The 20693-nt window shown below is 46.7% G+C and overlaps 1 protein-coding gene across 1 annotated transcript in view; it reads left to right on the forward strand.

Moving 5' to 3' along the window:
- Positions 1 to 20693, forward strand: part of ALDH1L2 (aldehyde dehydrogenase 1 family member L2) — a 202984-nt gene that overhangs the window by 47879 nt on the left and 134412 nt on the right. Inside the window, exon 3 of the mRNA XM_063927761.1 lies at positions 20334 to 20568. Within this exon, the coding sequence (XP_063783831.1) occupies positions 20334 to 20568 (235 nt within the window). The remainder of the gene's footprint in view (positions 1 to 20333; positions 20569 to 20693) is intronic.

Consider the following 20693-nt stretch of genomic DNA (forward strand, 5'->3'; position numbering starts at 1 on the left):
GGCACTGGGGGGGATATCTGGAACTGGGGGCATATATGGCACTGGGGGGGAATATCTGGCACTGGGGGCATATATGGCACTGGGGGGGAATATCTGGCACTGGGGGCATATATGGCACTTGGGGGGAATATCTGGCACTGGGGGGGATATCTGGCACTGGGGGGGATATCTGGCACTGGGGCATATATGGCACTTGGGGGGAATATCTGGCACTGGGGGGGGATATCTGGCACTGGGGCATATATGGCACTTGGGGGGGAATATCTGGCACTGGGGGGCATATATGGCACTAGGGGGGGGGGAATATCTGGCACTGGGGGGGATATCTGGCACTGGGGGCATATATGGCACTGGGGGGGGATATCTGGCACTGGGGGGGATATCTGGCACTGGGGCATATATGGCACTTGGGGGGAATATCTGGCACTGGGGGTGATATCTGGCACTGGGGCATATATGGCACTTGGGGGGAATATCTGGCACTGGGGCATATATGGCACTGGGGGGGGATATCTGGCACTGGGGGCATATATGGCACTGGGGGGGGAATATCTGGCACTGGGGGCATATATGGCACTGGGGGGGAATATCTGGCACTGGGGGCATATATGGCACGGGGGGGGAATATCTGGCACTGGGGAGAATATCTGGCACTGGGGCATATATGGCACTTGGGGGAATATCTGGCACTGGGGCATATATGGCACTTGGGGGGAATATCTGGCACTGGGGGCATATATGGCACTGGGGGGGAATATCTGGCACTGGGGGCATATAGGGCACGGGGGGGAATATCTGGCACTGGGGGCATATGTGGCACTGGGGGGGCATATCTGGCACTGGGGGCATATGTGGCACTGGGGGTGATATCTGGCACTGGGGCATATATGGCACTTGGGGGGAATATCTGGCACTGGGGGCATATATGGCACTGGGGGGGGGATATCTGGCACTTGGGGGCATATATGGCACTGGGGGGGAATATCTGGCACTGGGGGCATATATGGCACTGGGGGGGAATATCTGGCACTGGGGCCATATATGGCACGGGGGGGGGGAAATCTGGCACTGGGGAGAATATCTGGCACTGGGGCATATATGGCACTTGGGGGGAATATCTGGCACTGGGGGGGATATCTGGCACTGGGGGGGATATCTGGCACAGGCATATATGGCACTTGGGGGGAATATCTGGCACTGGGGGCATACATGGCACTAGGGGGGGGGGGAATATCTGGCACTGGGGGGGGATATCTGGCACTGGGGCATATATGGCACTGGGGGGGATATCTGGCACTGGGGCATATATGGCACTTGGGGGGAATATCTGGCACTGGGGGGGATATCTGGCACTGGGGCATATATGGCACTAGGGGGGAATATCTGGCACTGGGGGCATATATGGCACTGGGGGGGGAATATCTGGCACTGGGGGCATATATGGCACTGGGGGGGAATATCTGGCACTGGGGGCATATATGGCACTGGGGGGGAAGGGAATATCTGGCACTGGGGGCATATATGGCACGGGGGGGGGGGGAATATCTGGCACTGGGGGCATATATGGCACTGGGGGGGGGGGAATATCTGGCACTGGGGCATATATGGCACTGGGGGGAATATCTGGCACTGGGGGGGATATCTGGCACTGGGGCATATATGGCACTTGGGGGAAATATCTGGCACTGGGGGCATATATGGCACTGGGGGGGAATATCTGGCACTGGGGACATATATGGCACGGGGGGGAATATCCGGCACTGGGGGCATATCTGGCACTGGGGGGGAATATATGGCACTGGGGGCATATCTGGCACTGGGGGCATATGTGGCACTGGGGTGGGAATATCTGGCACTGGGGGCATATGTGGCACTGGGGGGGTATATGTGTATCTGGCACATGGGGGGGGGGGCTATATTTGGCACTGGGGCATGTGAGTACCTGGCACCGTGGGGGAATATCTGGCACTGGGGACATATGTGGCACTGGGAGCACAGCCCTAGCAACAAGGACTACCTCCTAGCAACGAGCATGACACCCAGTGCATGAAACACCTGGCAACGAGCATGACACCCAGTGCATGAAACACCTGGCAACGAGCATGACACCCAGTGCATGAAACCCCTGGCAACAAGCATGACACCCTGAGCATGAAAACCCCTGGCACCGTGCATGGAACCAAGAGCATGAAACCCTTAGCAACGAGCATGACACCCAGTGCATGAAACCCCTGACAACGAGCAGGTAATTGAAAAGTAATTAGAAGCCTTACTGTAGGACTTAATGTGTAATGGGCATTACGGTGTGTGGCATAATGTATCACGGACATTGCGGTGTGTGTCATAATGTGTCACAGGCATTACGGTGTATGGTATACTATATCGCGGGCATTGTGATATGTGGTATAATGTCTCAGGGTCATTGCAGTGTGTGGCATAATGTATCACGGACATTGCGGTGTGTGTCATAATGTGTCAGGCATTACGGGGTGTGGTATACTATATCACGGGCATTGTGGTATGTGGTATAATGTCTCAGGGTCATTGCAGTGTGGCATAATACATAACGGGCATTGCAGTGTGTGGCATAGGGTATAACGGGCAGGGCATTGCGGTGTGTGTCACAGGCATTACGGTGTATGGTATACTATATAACGGGCATTGTGGTATAATGTCTCAAGGTCATTGCAGTGTGTGGCATAATGTGTCACAGGCATTGTATGTGCTATAATGTATCGGGCATTGCAGTGTGTGGCATAATGTGTCACGGACATTGCGATGTGTGTCATAATGTGTCACAGACATTGTATGTGCTATAATGTATCAGGGGCATTGCAGTGTGTAGCATAATGTATAACGGGCATTGCGATTCCTGTCATAATGTGTCACAGGCATTACGGTGTGTGGCATAATGTGTCACAGGCATTACGGTGTGTGGCATAATGTGTCACAGGCATTACAGTGTGTGCATATTGTGTCATGTGCATTATTGTGTGCGGCATAATGTCTAAGGGCCATTGCAGTATGTGGCATAATGTATACTGGGCATTACTATAAGGAGGAAAAATGACAAATAATGTAAGGGGCATGAATCAGGATTATTTTTCTTTCCTGTGGTGGCTAACGTATGGGCGTGCAGGTTGCAAAACTGGGGTATAAGGTAGTCTTTTCCTGCAATGCCACGCCCCTTTATGCAAAACCACGCCCATTCCAACGAAACCACGCCGAAGGCGCGCGCATATTTATCCCTTTCTTGCTCCCAAATATGGAGCATGAGGGGGGGGGGGGGGGGCGCCGAAGAATTTTTTGGCTTGGGGGAGCAAAATTTCTAGTTACGCCACTGGGTGCTGACTAACACCGGCGCCGCAATGGCAGTAACAGACTCTCACCAGGTACACAGCATTTGTTATATAGCACAGTGCTATAGATCTATTTGTTGTTGAAGATAATAAAAAGTGTCAGTGTTTGGGAGAAGGGACTGTAGTACCTGGAAAACTACACGATTTTCATGCATGTTAGATGTAAGTAAGTAGTAAGTAAGCGAAAACTTTAACTTGTTGAGTGTAATAAAGAAAATACATATCTTACCTATTTCAAGGCCAAGTTCAAGGAAATGTATATCAGTTAATTGTATAATTGATCATTTTATCTTGGAAGTTATGGCACCCTGATGTTTCTTCTAACAGGAAGCACTTCTACTATCCGACTAATGGTGTTTGGTTAATGGCTGGGTCCATTTAAGCATTTCATTCAGGATGTAGTCAAGATGTTGGCATTTGGCATCCCGGCGGTCGGAAAGCTGACGCCAGCATCCCAAAACTGTTCGGAATGCTGATGCTGGCATCCCAACATAGATAGCGATGCAGAATGCCAAAATCCGGATCGAGTTGTTGCCAAAGTCTCCACTGGCAAGCCACGTGGGAGGGTTAGGGTTAGGCTGCGAGGGTGGGAGGGTTAGGCTGCAGGGAGGGAGATTAGGAAGGGTGGGTTAGGGTTAGGCACCACTGAAGAGGCTTTTGGGGGGGCAGGTTAAGGTCAGGCTGTGAGAAAGGTGGGTTAGGGGGAGGGATGGTGTAACGTGAATACGAGACACTACTGTGCGGTGTAATGCGAATAAGGGACACTACTGTGTCGCATAATTTTAATTGGAAGTACTATTGTCCACGCCCTTCCCCTAAAAGTCCATGCCCCATTTCCAATACTCAGACTTTATTCCAAATGTTTGTAGGGGGGGGGAGGGCCGCCAGCCCCTTACTTTGCCAGGGGCGCTCGGACCCCTAGATACACCCCTGTATGATTAGTTGAGAGGGTGCCACTAGTCTTAAATAAATGAGGATGCTTTTCCTCTAGAGACAATAAATTTGTGAGCACCAGGTTACTATCACTATCACATAAATAATTAATGTATACATATATCCTCTATAAGGTGTGTTATATACTCAACAGATTATACACCCAACAACGCTCACTACACTCATGAATACCATACCTTGCTATGTAACCAGTGTCATTATTACCTATCAGATAATGGTTAAAGGTGTCTAATACTACAATAAAAAGAAGGAAGAAAGAAAAATAAATAGAAAAAGAAATAGAAACAGTGAATTACAAGTGACTCATGTGCTGTGATCCAAGATTTAATATGAACAAATATATTTTCTCTTTTTGAATTAAGATCTCACAATGAACATACAATGAGATCAATATCTACAAATACATGAATAGTGATAAATTAAAGAAGAATTGTATGCTGCTTTAACGTAGGATAAATACTTTAATATCGTTAGTGGACATTAGAATAAGGCACGCCGACACACATTTTTTAAATCTTTATTCACATCTATTAATTTCTATTGCACTTTTATATGTTTGTCTATGTCAATGATTTTAACCTTTATGTTTCGCCTCACCTTGTAGATTAAATAAAAGCAACCTATTGTTTTAGGAGATTAATAATAAAAGTTAAGTTTTATGGAAGAGTGGAAATCAATCCACTGCTTGTGTGCACTGACAATACAGCCCTTTTTTCTTCTTGTGCTGGTACACATTCTACTGTGTGCAGACGACATAAATCATTAACAGACACACAGTCTTTAGTTCTGATTCTGAAACAATTGCACATGCAATTGAGAATGTTAGTAATAATTTCATATATATATATATTTTATATATATATATATACAGGTTGAGTATCCCATATCCAAATATCCGAAATACGGAATATTCCGAAATACAGACTTTTTGAGTGAGAGTGAAATAGTGAAACTTTTGTTTTTTGATGGCTCAATGTACACAAACTTTGTTTAATACACACAGTTATTAAAAATACTGTATTAAATGACCTTCAGGCTGTGTGTATAAGGTGTATATGAAACATAAATTAATTGTGTGAATGTAGATACACTTTGTTTAATGCACAAAGTTATAAAAAAATATTGGCTAAAATTACCTTCAGGCTGTGTGTATAAGGTGTATATAAAACATAAATGCATTCTGTGCTTAGATTTAAGTCCCATCGCCATGATATATCATTATGTTATGCAATTATTCCAAAATACGGAAAAATCCGATATCCAAAATACTTCTGGTCCCAAGCATTTTGGATAAGGGATACTCAACCTGTATATATAAAATAAAAGTCTTATATACTCCGTCGGTCAAAAGTTTTAGAACACCCCCCCCCCCCCCCATTTTTGTTTATTTTTTAGTGATTTTTAAGGAGCTAATTCAGTAAGGATCGCTCCTTACTGCATTTCCCTCATGTGCAGGATGCGAAAAACGGGTCCTGTGAACACGGTGCCGATATGCAAACTCCTCTGATTGACAAACAGAGGCGACCAAGGGGAGGGACAGGGACAGCTGGCGTTGAGGAAAACGGGGGCCTGTTTTTCCAGGAGTGACGAGGCTAAGGATTGTGTCTTGTGACGCAGTTACCTTGGCCTCGGAAGCCGCACTGCGACTGCAAGGCTGAGAAAAATGCATTGCAACTGCAGGGAGGAGGTGGTATGCTGCGAGCGGCTTTGTATTTACAATCCTTGGTGAATTAGGCCCTAAGTCCAGTGGATGCAATGCACCGGTACAAAGGTAAACTAAAAAAAAAATTAAGCTAGCAAAAACTGAAAAATAATTATATTGAAAAAGGCCTTTTTCAGGGAACAATTACTGTGTTAAGGATTTCTAGCTGTTCTACAGCAAAGGCTTCCCCGGGCCATGGAGCACCTCCAGTGGTCTACTGAAGACTGGCAGAAGGTCTTACAGTCCAATAAATCAAAATGTTAAATCTTTTATTCGTCATGTATGCCGTTGAATAGGCAAAAGTATGATTCCTCAGCGTGTGGGGGTTATTTAATAAGCCATGTCTTGTAAAAGCCACAGCTTTATATCATGTTTAAAGTTTAAAAGGGCAGTTCTTTTAAAAGCAAAACATGGGGTGTTTTGCTATCGAACGCAGTGCTCTTTTACATTTCATGCAGAAAATTTACAAGTCACCTCTTAGTTCTAAACCCATGTGAAAGCTGTTTTGCTGAATCCCATGGATTGCCAACTTGCCTAGAGTGACTGGCACCGTGAACCAAAAGGGCTACCACAGTGTTTTGCAGTGCCATGCAATACCTTCTAGTCTATGCCTAGTTTGTTAAATTCTCATCCTACAGCTAGATAGTTCTGACATAGTCTTACAGAGGTATGTTTTGGGTCACTATCTTCGAAAAGCCAGCACTGTCTCCTGACATTCCCCATTGTGCTGGTTTGGGATGAACTGGAAAGTAGGGTGAAAGTAAAGACACCTGCAAGTGCAGCACATTTGTGGGAACTTCTGCAGCAGACTTCCCAAATAATATATATATATTTTTTTTCATCAATAGTTTTTATTGAAAACAAGTTTTATTTTTGCAAGGGGAAGGGGTACAGAAAGTAAGAAGGAATGGGGGATGGGGGGGGGGGGGGGTACAAAGAACTAAGGGAACGGGATGTAAACATGCAAATTTAAAAATTGTCAGAAGTCAAATATAACAATCCAATATAGATACAATAGGAAAAATACAAAGTCATCTTGGAAAAAGATACAGATAAAGATAAACACGGGTCAAACATAAAAACATATCAATAAACAGATAATCAATAATAGACACAGGGCTAGTAAGGCACAGCCGGTGCACAGAGCGGAAGTATAAGCCGAGTCAGTTAGGGGGAAGGCATACACCCCCTCCAGCAGTCACGTAGTCATGCCATGCTCTCCATTTCACCATTGGGGAGGAGGCCGCAGAAGAGTAAGGCATGAACTCAGTTTCCATAGTAAACTGGAATTGAATATTGTTGGTGACTAGTGATAGTTGATGGGGAGAAGCTTGTTTCCAACTTTGGGCCAATGCAGCCCTGGCAGCTATACAAATATGCCCCACCAGATATCTCTGATGAGGTGGTATCTCAGCAAGAAAAATGTGGAGCAGGGCCATGGCCGGAGAGGGGGTGAGGGACAGGTGTAAGACTGTATTAATCAAAGCAAATATCTCGCTCCAGAAATGTCGAAGGGAAGGACAGGACAAGAAAATATGGAAAATATGGCCTATTTCCCCACAGTTACGCCAGCAGTATTTGGAACAAGACTGCCAGAATGAGTGTAGCCTATCCGGTGTTAAATATAGTCTATTAAGGAGTTTGATATGCATCTCCGTGTGATTCAAGCACTTGAACGTTCGGTAAGAAGAAATAAAAATTTGTTCCCATTGGGCTTCAGATAGGGGAAGATCCAAGTCTTGTTCCCATTTCAGCTGCGCATTAGACTTAGTAGTAGTAAGCAAGCTAATAAGCGTCCTGTACCAAAATGAGATGTCCCCTCTAGAGTCACACAGAGATACACGTGTTAAGACAACCTGGGATAACGGGTTCGGGGGAGTCACCTGTCTAAACAAACCTTTGTACCAGTGGTGAATTTGGAAATAATGCAATAATCTCCACTGGGGAGATTATATCGAGACTGGAGTTGAGAAAACGATAGCATAACATTACCATCCATAAGGTCCCCCAAGACAGTCAAACCACAAACAAACCAGGTAGAGAGATTTAAATTAGGGATTAATTTAGCTATGGCTCGTAGTGAGATAGTAGAATATGGAAATTGATGTCCAGGCAGGCGAGTCACCAGTTTATCCCAGATTTGTAAAGATGTTCTAGTGGCGGGGAGGAGGGACAATAAGCGGGGTCTAGAGTTTGGGTGTATCTTAAAAAGTTCTTCTAAGGGAAGGTCCAAACTCCCAGTACGTTCAAGAGATACCCATCCCACTACAGGCGCCCCACTCAACCAGTATTTAAACTGGGCCAGTTCACATGCCTCCTGGTAAAGGACCAGGTCGGGCATATCTAGCCCTCCCTTTCTACGAGGTAGAATCATTTTGGACCGAGCAAATCGGGGTGGCCGTGCCTTCCTGAAATAGCGTAGCATTATAGCACGACATCTATCAAGGTACGTTTTAGGGAAAAGAAAAGGTATGGTTCGGTATAAGTACATGAGTTTAGGTAAGAGAGTCATTTTGAAGGCTGCTAGGCGGCCAATCCACGAAATATCATAAGATAGCCAGGACTTAGTCAGGTCTAAAAAACTATTAATGAGTGGAGGTAAGTTAACATCAAAAACAGAGGCCGTAGAAGGTGGAAATTGGATCCCCAAATACTGAATTGAAGCCGAACGCCAGTTATATGGATAGTGTGATTGAAGGGTGGACACTATGGGAGCTGGGATATTAATGGGGAGAGCATCTGTCTTTGTCGTATTAATTTTATAAAAGGAAGTTTCACTATACTGTCCCAAGATAGCATACAAACAAGGAAGGGAGAATAGCGGGTCCGTGACAAACAGAAGGACGTCGTCCGCAAAGAGGCACAACTTGTGAGTAGTAGTGCCAATAGTCACCCCCGGGAAGCCCCCAGACATCCTAATCTTCTCAGCAAGGGGTTCTATGCCCAACGTAAATATTCGGGTGATAGAGGGCAACCCTGTCGGGTTCCATTCGTAATAGGAAATGTATCGGAGAGGAAACCATTACTAAATACCCGTGCAGAGGGGGAGCTATATAGAGATAAAACCGAAGAAAGAATATGGCCATTAAAACCAAACTTGTCTAGAACCGAGGACATATATTGCCAGTTCAGTCTATGAAACGCCTTCTCTGCATCTAAAGAGAGCAGGAGAAGGCCAGTGTTAGAGGGAACGATATCAATCAAGTCAAAAACCCTACGGGTATTGTCAGATGCCTGTCTACCAGGCACAAACCCAACTTGGTCGTAGGCAATGAGAGATCGCAGAAAGACATTTAAACGAAAAGCGACAAGTTTGGCAAAAATTTTAATATCGCCGTTCAATAGTGCAATGGGCCTATAATTTTGACAATGCTCTGGGTTTTTACCTGGCTTGGGTATAGTGATCATTTGAGCCTCCAGCATTTCTGTAGGGAAAGCACCAAGAGAGGAGACTGAATTATACAAGGAGGTCAGGGTGGGCGATAATTGGTCACAGAGAGAAACGTAAAATTCATTAATGAAGCCATCTGGACCGGGGGCTTTATTATGCGGGAGTGATTTCATTACTTGAACTACCTCAGAGGAGGTCCAGCTTGGTATAATATCTAGCGAATTGATTTGCTATGTCATATGGATTGAACACTTTACCAGAGATCAGATGTCTAATCCAAATACGAGCCTGGAGAGCACGGAGCTTGCGAGCCAGCATTTTACCCGGTCTATTACCAGTCAGGTAAAATTTCTGTCTCAACCTATTTAAAGCAAACTGGGTCCGTCTCATAAGGAGTTTCTGAAGTTGGCCTCGGATATCCTTTAATTCCCTACGTAGGGACCTAGAGGGGTGGAGCTTATTCCTATCTTCAACCTCCTTAAGTTTAGATTCCAAGTCTTGTTGTTGTTGGATAGCTTGTCGTTTGAGTCTAGCACCGGCTTAGATCGCAGTGCCTCGCACAACTGCCTTAAGGGCACACCAGAAAGTCGGGACAGAAGTATCTGAGGGGGAATTAGTTTCCATATAGAGGGCGATGCAATCATCAATTGCTTTTTTAGATATAGGGTCCGACAGCAGGTGGGCAGATAGGCGCCATGGCCGAGGGGGGGTAAATTGGTGGCAAATATTCCAAAACCATAGGAGAGGAGCATGATCGGACCAGGAAATAGGTAGAACATCCACCTGTGCTGAGTGCTGCAAAGTCCACTTATCGCAAAGAATAAGATCTATGCGAGAGTAGGAATTGTGCACTGGAGAGAAATATGTATAATCTCTCGAAGTTGGGTTCTGAACTCTCCACAAGTCATACAGGTCATATTCTGCCAGCAAATTACGGAAGGCGAGTGACGGGCCAGCCGGAGCCGCAGACATCTGGGAAGAAGACCGAGGAGATCTATCTAATTTAGGATCAAGCACTAAATTATAGTCGCCCAACATAAGCAGGGCACCCTGACGAACCCTTGCAATGGTCGAGCAAACTTTTCTAAGGAAGGGGACTTGGTTAGAATTGGGAGCGTAGAGAGATACAATCGTAACCATCTTATCCTCCAATTTTCCAGCTAGAATGAGGAAACGTCCATTCTTGTCAGCTATCTGGGACAGCAGTTCAAACGAAACAGAGCTCCGAAAAAGAACAGCCACTCCATTGCACTTGAAGGGGCCATTTGCAAAAAAGCCAACTGGGTATCTCCGGTCTCTCAGAGCCGGGGGACCTGCTGACGAAAAATGCGTTTCCTGCAAGGCAACTATGTCGGCTCTGTGTTTATGAAAAGTGGTCAAGGCTAGCCTGCTTTTATTGGGGGAGTTCAACCCTTTAACATTCAATGAATATATTCGTACCATTTAAAACATAGAAAAAGCAAAAACAGCGGACATCCCAAATGGGGGGGGGGGGGGACAAACTAGGGAAAAAAGAGGAAAAGACAGGCAGGATAAACCAAAAGGGCCCATTATATCGGGACCACATTGCTACTGCAGGGGAAAGGTATGCAGTAGAAAAAGTATGTGGAGGTGGCGGTAGTATCACTACCCGGGGTACAAAAAGCACATGTATACCTGGAGCAATAACGCATAGCCAAACTACAAGTACCAATAAGGGTACCAACAAGCACATCAACAAATAATGTAAGTGACTAGTGAGATACCCTCATGTGTACAGTAAGAAGAAAAAGAAAGATAAACGAGATAGAATCAGAGGAAAATGCAGGTACACATAGTAATATAAACAGCAAATGAAGGAACCAAAAGCATACACATATATAACAGATAAACTCACGTATCCGGTATGAATTATAAGGGGGACGGAGTCCCCAAACATGAAGATCAACCAGGAACTACATTAATTGGAACATTGAATACTCAGTCAGGTCGCAGACCACTCACGAGTAAGTGGCAGGCGAGGCTTCAATGTGGCGGGCACTTTGACCGAAACATCCCAGTCATTAAGCAGCTTAACCCCAGCGTCCAGAGTGGCAATTCGTAGGAGGAATTCTCATGGGAAATCACCAATTTCACTGGGAAGCCCCATCTGTATCTAATGTCATGAGAACGTAGTGCCTCCGTGATAGGAGCCAGAGCTCTACGTTTAGAGATGGTCAGTGCCGAGAAGTCAGGAAATATTTGTATGCCTCCAAGCGTATCTGAATCAGACGCAGATCTGGAAGCTTGCATTATCTGTTCCTTGGTCGTGAAGAAGTGAACACGGAGGAGGGTATCCCGAGTGTAGGAGGCGGAAACCGACCGTGGTTTCGGAAGCCGGTGAATGCGATCGATGAGAAGGTCTCTGTCGTCCGCCCCAGGTAGCAGTTTGCGGAAGAGGGACATAGCATAGTCCAGAAGTTCCGAATTGGCCACAGAGTCTGGGATACCTCGGATTTTAATATTATTTCTCCGCGACCTGTCCTCTATATCCGCCATTTTGTCTTTATACGTCTCCATCTCAGCTTGTTGTCGGTCATGGGCCGAAATAAGGTAATTATGAGAGGACACCAGTTCCTCCATTTTACATTCAATATGGTCTGTGCGATCACCTAAAGCAGTTAGCTCCACTTTAACTTCACGGATAGCCAGAGAGAGGTCTTGATTGAGCTCAGATTTAAAAGCCGCAAGGACTTGACACAGAGTCTTGGCAGTGAGAGGATCCGTAGAATTAGAGTCCACCCCAGGGACCGATAAGGAATGGCCAGAACTCTCCTTAGGATGGTCAGGTTGGCTCGATGGGATGGAGCTCCCGGCAGGAGACGAGGAGATACGGGCCCCTTTTTGATTAGAGAAAGCCACCGGGGGCGGGAGTGCGTCCTTAATTTTTTTAGGTGGCATCGTTAGAGGGCTGCAGTAGAAGGAGTAGACGAGTGAAACTGGAAGGCCAATGCGTCACAGGCCCTGGAGGCAGAGTAGTATGCTGGTTCCAAACAGAAGCTACTATGTATGCATGAGAACCCCGGGTGGAGGCGTAGAGAGGACAGAGCACATCACATCCCTATTCAAACATTATTACATGCAGGAGATCTTTACAGGGTCGGGGAGAAACGACAAATATGAGACAGGCACAACAAATCCCAGCAAGGGGGTACTCACAGATCCAGTACAGGGGATTCCAGCAGGAATCGGCAGCACTACCACATAATGGAATATACACCTCAAGGGAGATGTAGTAGAAAAAGCTGGAGGAAAGCCCCAGGCAGATATCACTGGTCCTGGTCTAGCTCAGGGTTCAGTTTCAGCCTCAGAAGGAGGGGACAGAGCTGCAGAGATGCACAGACTGAAGAATCCAAAATGGGCACTGGCTGTGAATGTCTCCTTCCCAGCTGGAGACAGAGGTGGATCCCAGGCACACAGGAGTAAAAACACAAGGAGCCCCCAGAGACCCCCCCAGGAGCCTGCAGGGAGAGGTAGGAGCTGTCCGGCAGAGCCACGTCCCGTTTTCCCGGGTCCCGGAAGCCCGGCCCGGTTAAGCTTGAACATTTAGTCCCCGGCTTCAGGGCAGAAGGTAGGCCACAATCTGCAGGAGCCTCCAGGAGTGCTCCTCGATTCCGCGGACCTCACCAACCGGCCAGCGCACAGCAGCAGGAGTGGGGGAGAGGGCACCAGGCTGAAAGGAGCAGAGATGGATGTGCAGGGAGGGAGAGAAGTGCCAGAAATTCTGGAGCTCTGCTGAGACACTTCCACTCACAGCAGCAGCTAGGCCATGCCCCCCCCAAATAATATTTTATGTATACTGTAGAAAGAGTTGAATCAAAAATGTACATTAAATTTAGTTAAACCAAATGATTCTATGGTTTATTTTTTTTAAATCTCCAATTGTGTATTTGTTTTATAATGTTAGAGTTGAGACATTAAATTACAGTACATACATTTCCATAAAAATTGGAAAAAACCTATCCGTAATGTTTATAGTATATATAAACAAAAAGAGCTAAATCATAGCAGATAGCCCAGCAGCTGAAAGTGAAATAGATACTCCATTTATTATGACACAATGGTAAATAGCTGCAAGTTAGCTCTCATTTGTTAGAAGTCAGATGCAGATTTCTTCAAATTAATAAACCAGATCCACTGGAGCTGAAAGACAAAAGAAAAGAACATACATGGGGGTATATTTACTAAAACGAGAGTTCTATTTAAGATGGGATGTTGCCCATAGCAACCAATCAGATTCCAGGTATTATCTTCTAGAAGGTGCTAGATAAATGAGAAGTAAAATCTGATTGGTTGCTATGGGCAACATCCCATCTTAAATAGAGCTCCCATCTTAGTAAATTTACCCCATGGTGCTAAGCATAATGCATAATGCTTCACACACCCCATGAAGAACACAACTTAGTAAGCATGATATTTATTATGCCTGGTATCAGATACTTAAATCGGTCTCTTGCCTTTGGTTTTAGAATGACCTGGAGGCTATTATTTCGGTATGTCTTCTTAAGGGCATATATTCCTATATTCACGCTCAAAGTAGCAATATTAATATCACCAAATGTAGGAAATGAGATCAAGGAAAACGCTCCCTTTCCTTTAAGTTCCACTTACAGGATAGTCTGTCATAGGCAGCCTTTTCCAATGATTCCAACCTTTTGATTAGAACTTCTGATGGTAATAGGAATGCAATGTCAAGCTTCCGAAAAAATAAATATGAAGATAGTAAGACTGACCACTGTAGATATTTCCTCCAAAGATGAACCTAACTGGTGTCTTACACTTTAATATCCATCAGATAATAGTTATTACAAATACTTAATAAACTAGAATTAAAATGTGTAATTCACTCAACTGGTGTGTATGTGGGCACCCTACTGGACTTGACATGCATTCAGCATGTATTCATAAGCATGATAGTTATTGCATTGGTACACAGGGGATGTAGTCAGGATCACGCCAGTTACATTGCCAACAGATCTCGACGGGGAGTATCAGGGTTAGTGTTAGGCATTAGGAGGAGGGTTAGGCTGACGGGGATGGGCAGGGTTAGGCTGCCGAAAGGGACAGTTAGGGAAAGGCTGTGGGAGGGGTGGGTTAAGGTTAGAATACTCACGTCTGCATTGTGACAGTCGGGATCCTGACCACTGGCATTTCGTACCCAACCTGGTACACAGTCACCTGTTATGTTACAATTCTGTTAAAAAAAGTTGTTAATTTCTCTGACGTCCTAGTGGATGCTGGGAACTCCGTAAGGACCATGGGGGATAGCGGCTCCGCAGGAGACTGGGCACAAAAGTAAAGCTTTAGGACTACCTGGTGTGCACTGGCTCCTCCCCCTATGACCCTCCTCCAAGCCTCAGTTAGATTTTTGTGCCCGGCCGAGAAGGGTGCATTCTAGGAGGCTCTCCTGAGTTTCTTAGTAAAAGTTTAGTTTTAGGTTTTTTATTTTCAGTGAGACCTGCTGGCAACAGGCTCACTGCATCGAGGGACTAAGGGGAGAAGAAGCGAACCTGCCTGCTTGCAGCCAGCTTGGGCTTCTTGGCTACTGGACACCATTAGCTCCAGAGGGACCGAACACAGGCCCAGCCTCGGAGTCCGGTCCCAGAGCCGCGCCGCCGGCCCCCTTACAGAGCCAGAAGCAAGAAGAGGTTCGGAAAATCGGCGGCAGAAGACATCAGTCTTCACCAAGGTAGCGCACAGCACTGCAGCTGTGCGCCATTGCTCCTCAGGCACACTTCACACTCCGGTCACTGAGGGTGCAGGGCGCTGGGGAGGGGCGCCCTGAGCAGCAATAGAAACACCTTGGCTGGCGAAAATACATCACATATAACCCCCAGGGCTATATGGATGTATTTTAACCCCTGCCAGAATACAGCAAAAAGCGGGAGAAAAGTCAGCCGAGAAGGGGGCGGAGCCTATCTCCTCAGCACACGGGCGCCATTTTCCCTCACAGCTTCGCTGAAAGGACGTCTCCCTGACTCTCCCCTGCAGTCCTGCACTACAGAAAAGGGTAAAGCAAGAGAGGGGGGCACTAATTAGGCGCAGTATAAATAAAACAGCAGCTATAAGGGGAAAAACACTTCTATAAGGTTATCCCTGTATATATATAGCGCTCTGGTGTGTGCTGGCATACTCTCCCTCTGTCTCCCCAAAGGGCTAGTGGGGTCCTGTCCTCTATCAGAGCATTCCCTGTGTGTATGCTGTGTGTCGGTACGATTGTGTCGACATGTATGAGGAGGAAAATGGTGTGGAGGCGGAGCAATTGCCTGTAATGGAGATGTCACCCCCTAGGGAGTCGACACCTGAGTGGCTGAGCTTATGGAAGGAATTACGTGACAGTGTCAGCTCTTTACAAAAGACGGTTGATGACATGAGACAGCCGGCTACTCAGCTCGTGCCTGTCTAGGCGTCTCAAAAGCCATCAGGGGCTCTAAAATGCCTGTTACCTCAGATGGCAGATACAGACGCCGACACGGATACTGACTCCAGTGTCGACGATGAAGAGACGAATGTGACTTCCAGTAGGGCCACACGTTACATGATTGATGCTATGAAACATGTTTTACATATTTCTGATAATACAAGTACCACTAAAAAGGGTATTATGTTTGGTGAGAAAAAACTGCCTGTAGTTTTTCCTGCATCTGAGGAATTAAATGAAGTGTGTGATGAAGCGTGGGTTTCCCCCGATAAAAAACTGATAATTCCTAAAAGGTTATTAGCATCATACCCCTTCCCGCCAGAGGATAGGGCACGTTGGGAAACACCCCCTAAGGTGGATAAAGCGCTCACACGTTTGTCAAAACAGGTGGCACTACCGTCTCCTGATAGGGCCGCCCTTAAGGAACCTGCTGACAGAAAGCAGGAGAATATCCTAAAATGTATATACACTCACACGGGTGTTATACTGCGACCAGCAATCGCCTCAGCCTGGATGTGCAGTGCTGGGGTGGCTTGGTCGGATTCCCTGACTGACAATATTGATACCCTGGATAGGGACAGTATATTACTGACTATAGAGCATTTGAAAGATGCATTTCTATATATGCGGGATGCACAGAGGGTTATTTGCCGACTGGCATCAAGAGTAAGTACGCTGTCCATTTCTGCCAGAAGAGGGTTATGGACGAGGCAGTGGTCAGGTGATGCTGATTCCAAAAGGCATATGGAAGTATTGCCTTACAAAGGGGAGGCGTTATTTGGGGTAGGTCTATCAGACCTGGTGGCCACGGCAACTGCTGGGAAATCCACATTTTTACCCCAGGTAGCCTCTCAACATAAGAAGACGCCGTATTATCAGGCGCAGTCCTTTCGCCCCCATAAGGGCAAGCGGGCAAAAGGCTCCTCATTTCTGCCCCGTGGCAGAGGGAGAGGAAAAAGGCTGCAGCAAACAGCCAGTTCCCAGGAACAGAAGCCCTCTCCCGTTTCTGCCAAGTCCTCAGCATGACGCTGGGGCTTTACAAGCGGACTCAGGCACTCCCCTAAAGTCTGCTTTACCGACGTCTCCCTCCGACAGGGAGGCGGTATTGGAAGCCATTCACAAGCTGTATTCCCAGCAGGTGATAATCAAGATACCCCTCCTGCAACAGGGACAGGGGTATTATTCCACGCTGTTTGTGGTACCGAAGCCGTACGGCTCGGTGAGACCTATTTTAAATCTGAAATCCTTGAACACTTACATACACAGGTTCAAATTCAAGATGGAGTCACTCAGAGCGGTGATTGCGAACTTGGAAGAAGGGGATTATATGGTGTCTTTGGACATCAAGGAGGCTTACCTCCATGTCCCAATTTACCCTTCTCACCAAGGATACCTCAGGTTTGTGGTACAGAACTGTCACTATCAGTTTCAGACGCTGCCGTTTGGTTTGTCCACGGCACCCCGGGTCTTTACCAAGGTAATGGCCGAAATGATGATACTCCTTCGAAGGAAGGGAGTTTTAGTTATCCCGTACTTGGACGATCTCCTGATAAGGGTAAGATCCAGGGAACAATTGGTAGTCGGGGTAGCACTATCTCAAGTAGTGTTGCGGCAGCACGGTTGGATTCTCAATATTCCAAAATCGCAGCTGATCCCGTCGACACGTCTTCTATTCCTAGGGATGATCCTGGACACAGTCCAGAAAAAGGTGTTTCTCCCGGAGGAGAAAGCCAGGGAGTTATCCGAACTAGTCAGAAACCTCCTAAAACCAGGCCAAGTGTCAGTGCATCAATGCACAAGGGTCCTGGGAAAAATGGTGGCTTCCTACGAAGCAATCCCTTTCGGCAGATTCCACGCAAGAACTTTCCAGTGGGACCTGCTGGACAAATGGTCCGGATCGCATCTTCAGATGCATCAGCGGATAACCCTGTCACCAAAGACAAGGGTGTCTCTCCTGTGGTGGTTGCAGAGTGCTCATCTTCTAGAGGGCCGCAGATTCGGCATTCAGGACTGGGTCCTGGTGACCACGGATGCCAGCCTGCGAGGCTGGGGAGCAGTCACACAGGGAAGAAATTTCCAGGGCTTGTGGTCAAGCCTGGAGACATCACTTCACATAAATATCCTGGAGCTGAGGGCCATTTACAATGCCCTAAGCCAAGCAAGACCTCTGCTTCAAGGTCAGCCGGTGCTGATCCAGTCGGACAACATCACGGCAGTCGCCCACGTGAACAGACAGGGCGGCACAAGAAGCAGGAGGGCAATGGCAGAAGCTGCAAGGATTCTTCGCTGGGCGGAAAATCATGTGATAGCACTGTCAGCTGTGTTCATTCCGGGAGTGGACAACTGGGAAGCAGACTTCCTCAGCAGGCACGACCTCCACCCGGGAGAGTGGGGACTTCACCCAGAAGTCTTCCACATGATTGTAAACCGTTGGAAAAAACCAAAGGTGGACATGATGGCGTCCCGCCTCAACAAAAAATTGGACAGGTATTGCGCCAGGTCAAGGGACCCTCAGGCAATAGCTGTGGACGCTCTGGTAACACCATGGGTGTACCAGTCAGTGTATGTGTTTCCCTCCTCTGCCTCTCATACCCAAGGTACTGAGAATTATAAGACGGAGAGGAGTAAGAACTATACTCGTGGCTCCGGATTGGCCAAGAAGGACTTGGTACCCGGAACTTCAAGAGATGCTCACAGAGGACCCGTGGCCTCTACCTCTAAGAAGGGACCTGCTCCAGCAAGGACCCTGTCTGTTCCAAGACTTACCGCGGCTGCGTTTGACGGCATGGCGGTTGAACGCCGGATCCTGAAGGAAAAAGGCATTCCGGAAGAGTCATTCCTACCCTGATCAAAGCCAGGAAGGATGTGACCGCAAAGCATTATCACCGCATTTGGCGGAAATATGTTGCGTGGTGCGAGGCCAGGAAGGCCCCAACGGAGGAATTTCAACTGGGTCGATTCCTGCATTTCCTGCAAACAGGAGTGTCTATGGGCCTAAAATTAGGATCCATTAAGGTTCAGATTTCGGCCCTGTCGATTTTCTTCCAGAAAGAACTGGCTTCAGTTCCTGAAGTTCAGACGTTGTCAAGGGGGTGCTGCATATACAGCCTCCTTTTGTGCCTCCAGTGGCACCTTGGGATCTCAATGTAGTTTTGGGGTTCCTAAAATCACATTGGTTTGAACCGCTTAAATCTGTGGATTTGAAATATCTCACATGGAAAGTGGTCATGCTGTTGGCCCTGGCTTCGGCCAGGCGCGTGTCAGAATTGGCGGCTTTATCTTATAAAAGCCCTTACCTGATTATTCATACGGAAGGGCAGAATTGAGGACTCGTCCACAATTTCTCCCTAAGGTGGTTTCAGCGTTTCACCTGAACCAGCCTATTGTGGTACCTGCGGCTACTAGGGACTTGGAGGACTCCAAGTTGCTGGACGTTGTCAGGGCCCTGAAAATATATGTTTCCAGGACGGCTGGAGTCAGAAAATCTGACTCCCTGTTTATCCTGTATGCACCCAACAAGCTGGGTGCTCCTGCTTCTAAGCAGACTATTGCTCGTTGGATTTGTAGTACAATTCAGCTTGCACATTCTGTGGCAGGCATGCCACAGCCAAAATCTGTAAAAGCCCATTCCACAAGGGGGTCTCGGCTTTACAACTTTGCCGAGCAGCTACTTGGTCAGGGGCAAACACGTTTGCTAAATTCTACAAATTTGATACTCTGGCTGAGGAGGACCTAGAGTTCTCTCATTCGGTGCTGCAGAGTCATCCGCACTCTCCCGCCCGTTTGGGAGCTTTGGTATAATCCCCATGGTCCTTACGGAGTTCCCAGCATCCACTAGGACGTCAGAGAAAATAAGAATTTACTTACCGATAATTCTATTTCTCGTAGTCCGTAGTGGATGCTGGGCGCCCATCCCAAGTGCGGATTGTCTGCAATACTTGTACATAGTTATTGTTAACTAAATCGGGTTATTGTTGTTGTGAGCCATCTTTCCAGAGGCTCCTCTGTTATCATGCTGTTAACTGGGTTCAGATCACAAGTTGTACGGTGTGATTGGTGTGGCTGGTATGAGTCTTACCCGGGATTCAAAATCCTTCCTTATTGTGTACGCTCGTCCGGGCACAGTATCCTAACTGAGGCTTGGAGGAGGGTCATAGGGGGAGGAGCCAGTGCACACCAGGTAGTCCTAAAGCTTTACTTTTGTGCCCAGTCTCCTGCGGAGCTGCTATCCCCCATGGTCCTTACGGAGTTCCCAGCATCCACTACGGACTACGAGAAATAGAATTATCGGTAAGTAAATTCTTATTTTTTCAACAGTAAACCATAAATTATATATAGATGTTACCCCTGACCCATCTACATGTATGGCCTAGCATATTATTTTTGTTTTGACAACAAATTATGGCTGGTGATCAATATGACTAATAAGAGGCTTGAGGTTACATCAGAGAAACCTGACTTTTTTTTCTTTCTCCCCATGTCTTCCAGCGGTGGCTGCAGAGAAGGATGGTACACCAGTGTTTAAGTTCCCCAGATGGAGAGTAAAAGGAAAGTCTATTCCGGAGGTAGTAGATACATACAAGTCTGTTGGCGCTGAGCTCAATGTTCTCCCATTTTGCTCACAGTTTATTCCTATGGATGTTATAGATAATCCAAAACATGGTTCGATCATCTATCACCCTTCTATCCTTCCCCGTCACAGAGGAGCCTCTGCTATCAATTGGTGAGCCCTTTTCTGCAAAAATGTAATAACTCTTCATGGGCTAGAGCTCTAGAATGCCAAATCACCAATAAATAAAATATACACACATAGGTGGAGTTTTAACCTATATAAACAGTGAAGGTTTT

The sequence above is a fragment of the Pseudophryne corroboree genome, chromosome 6, assembly GCF_028390025.1.
Source record: "Pseudophryne corroboree isolate aPseCor3 chromosome 6, aPseCor3.hap2, whole genome shotgun sequence".
In the NCBI taxonomy this organism is placed as follows: Eukaryota; Metazoa; Chordata; class Amphibia; order Anura; family Myobatrachidae; genus Pseudophryne; species Pseudophryne corroboree.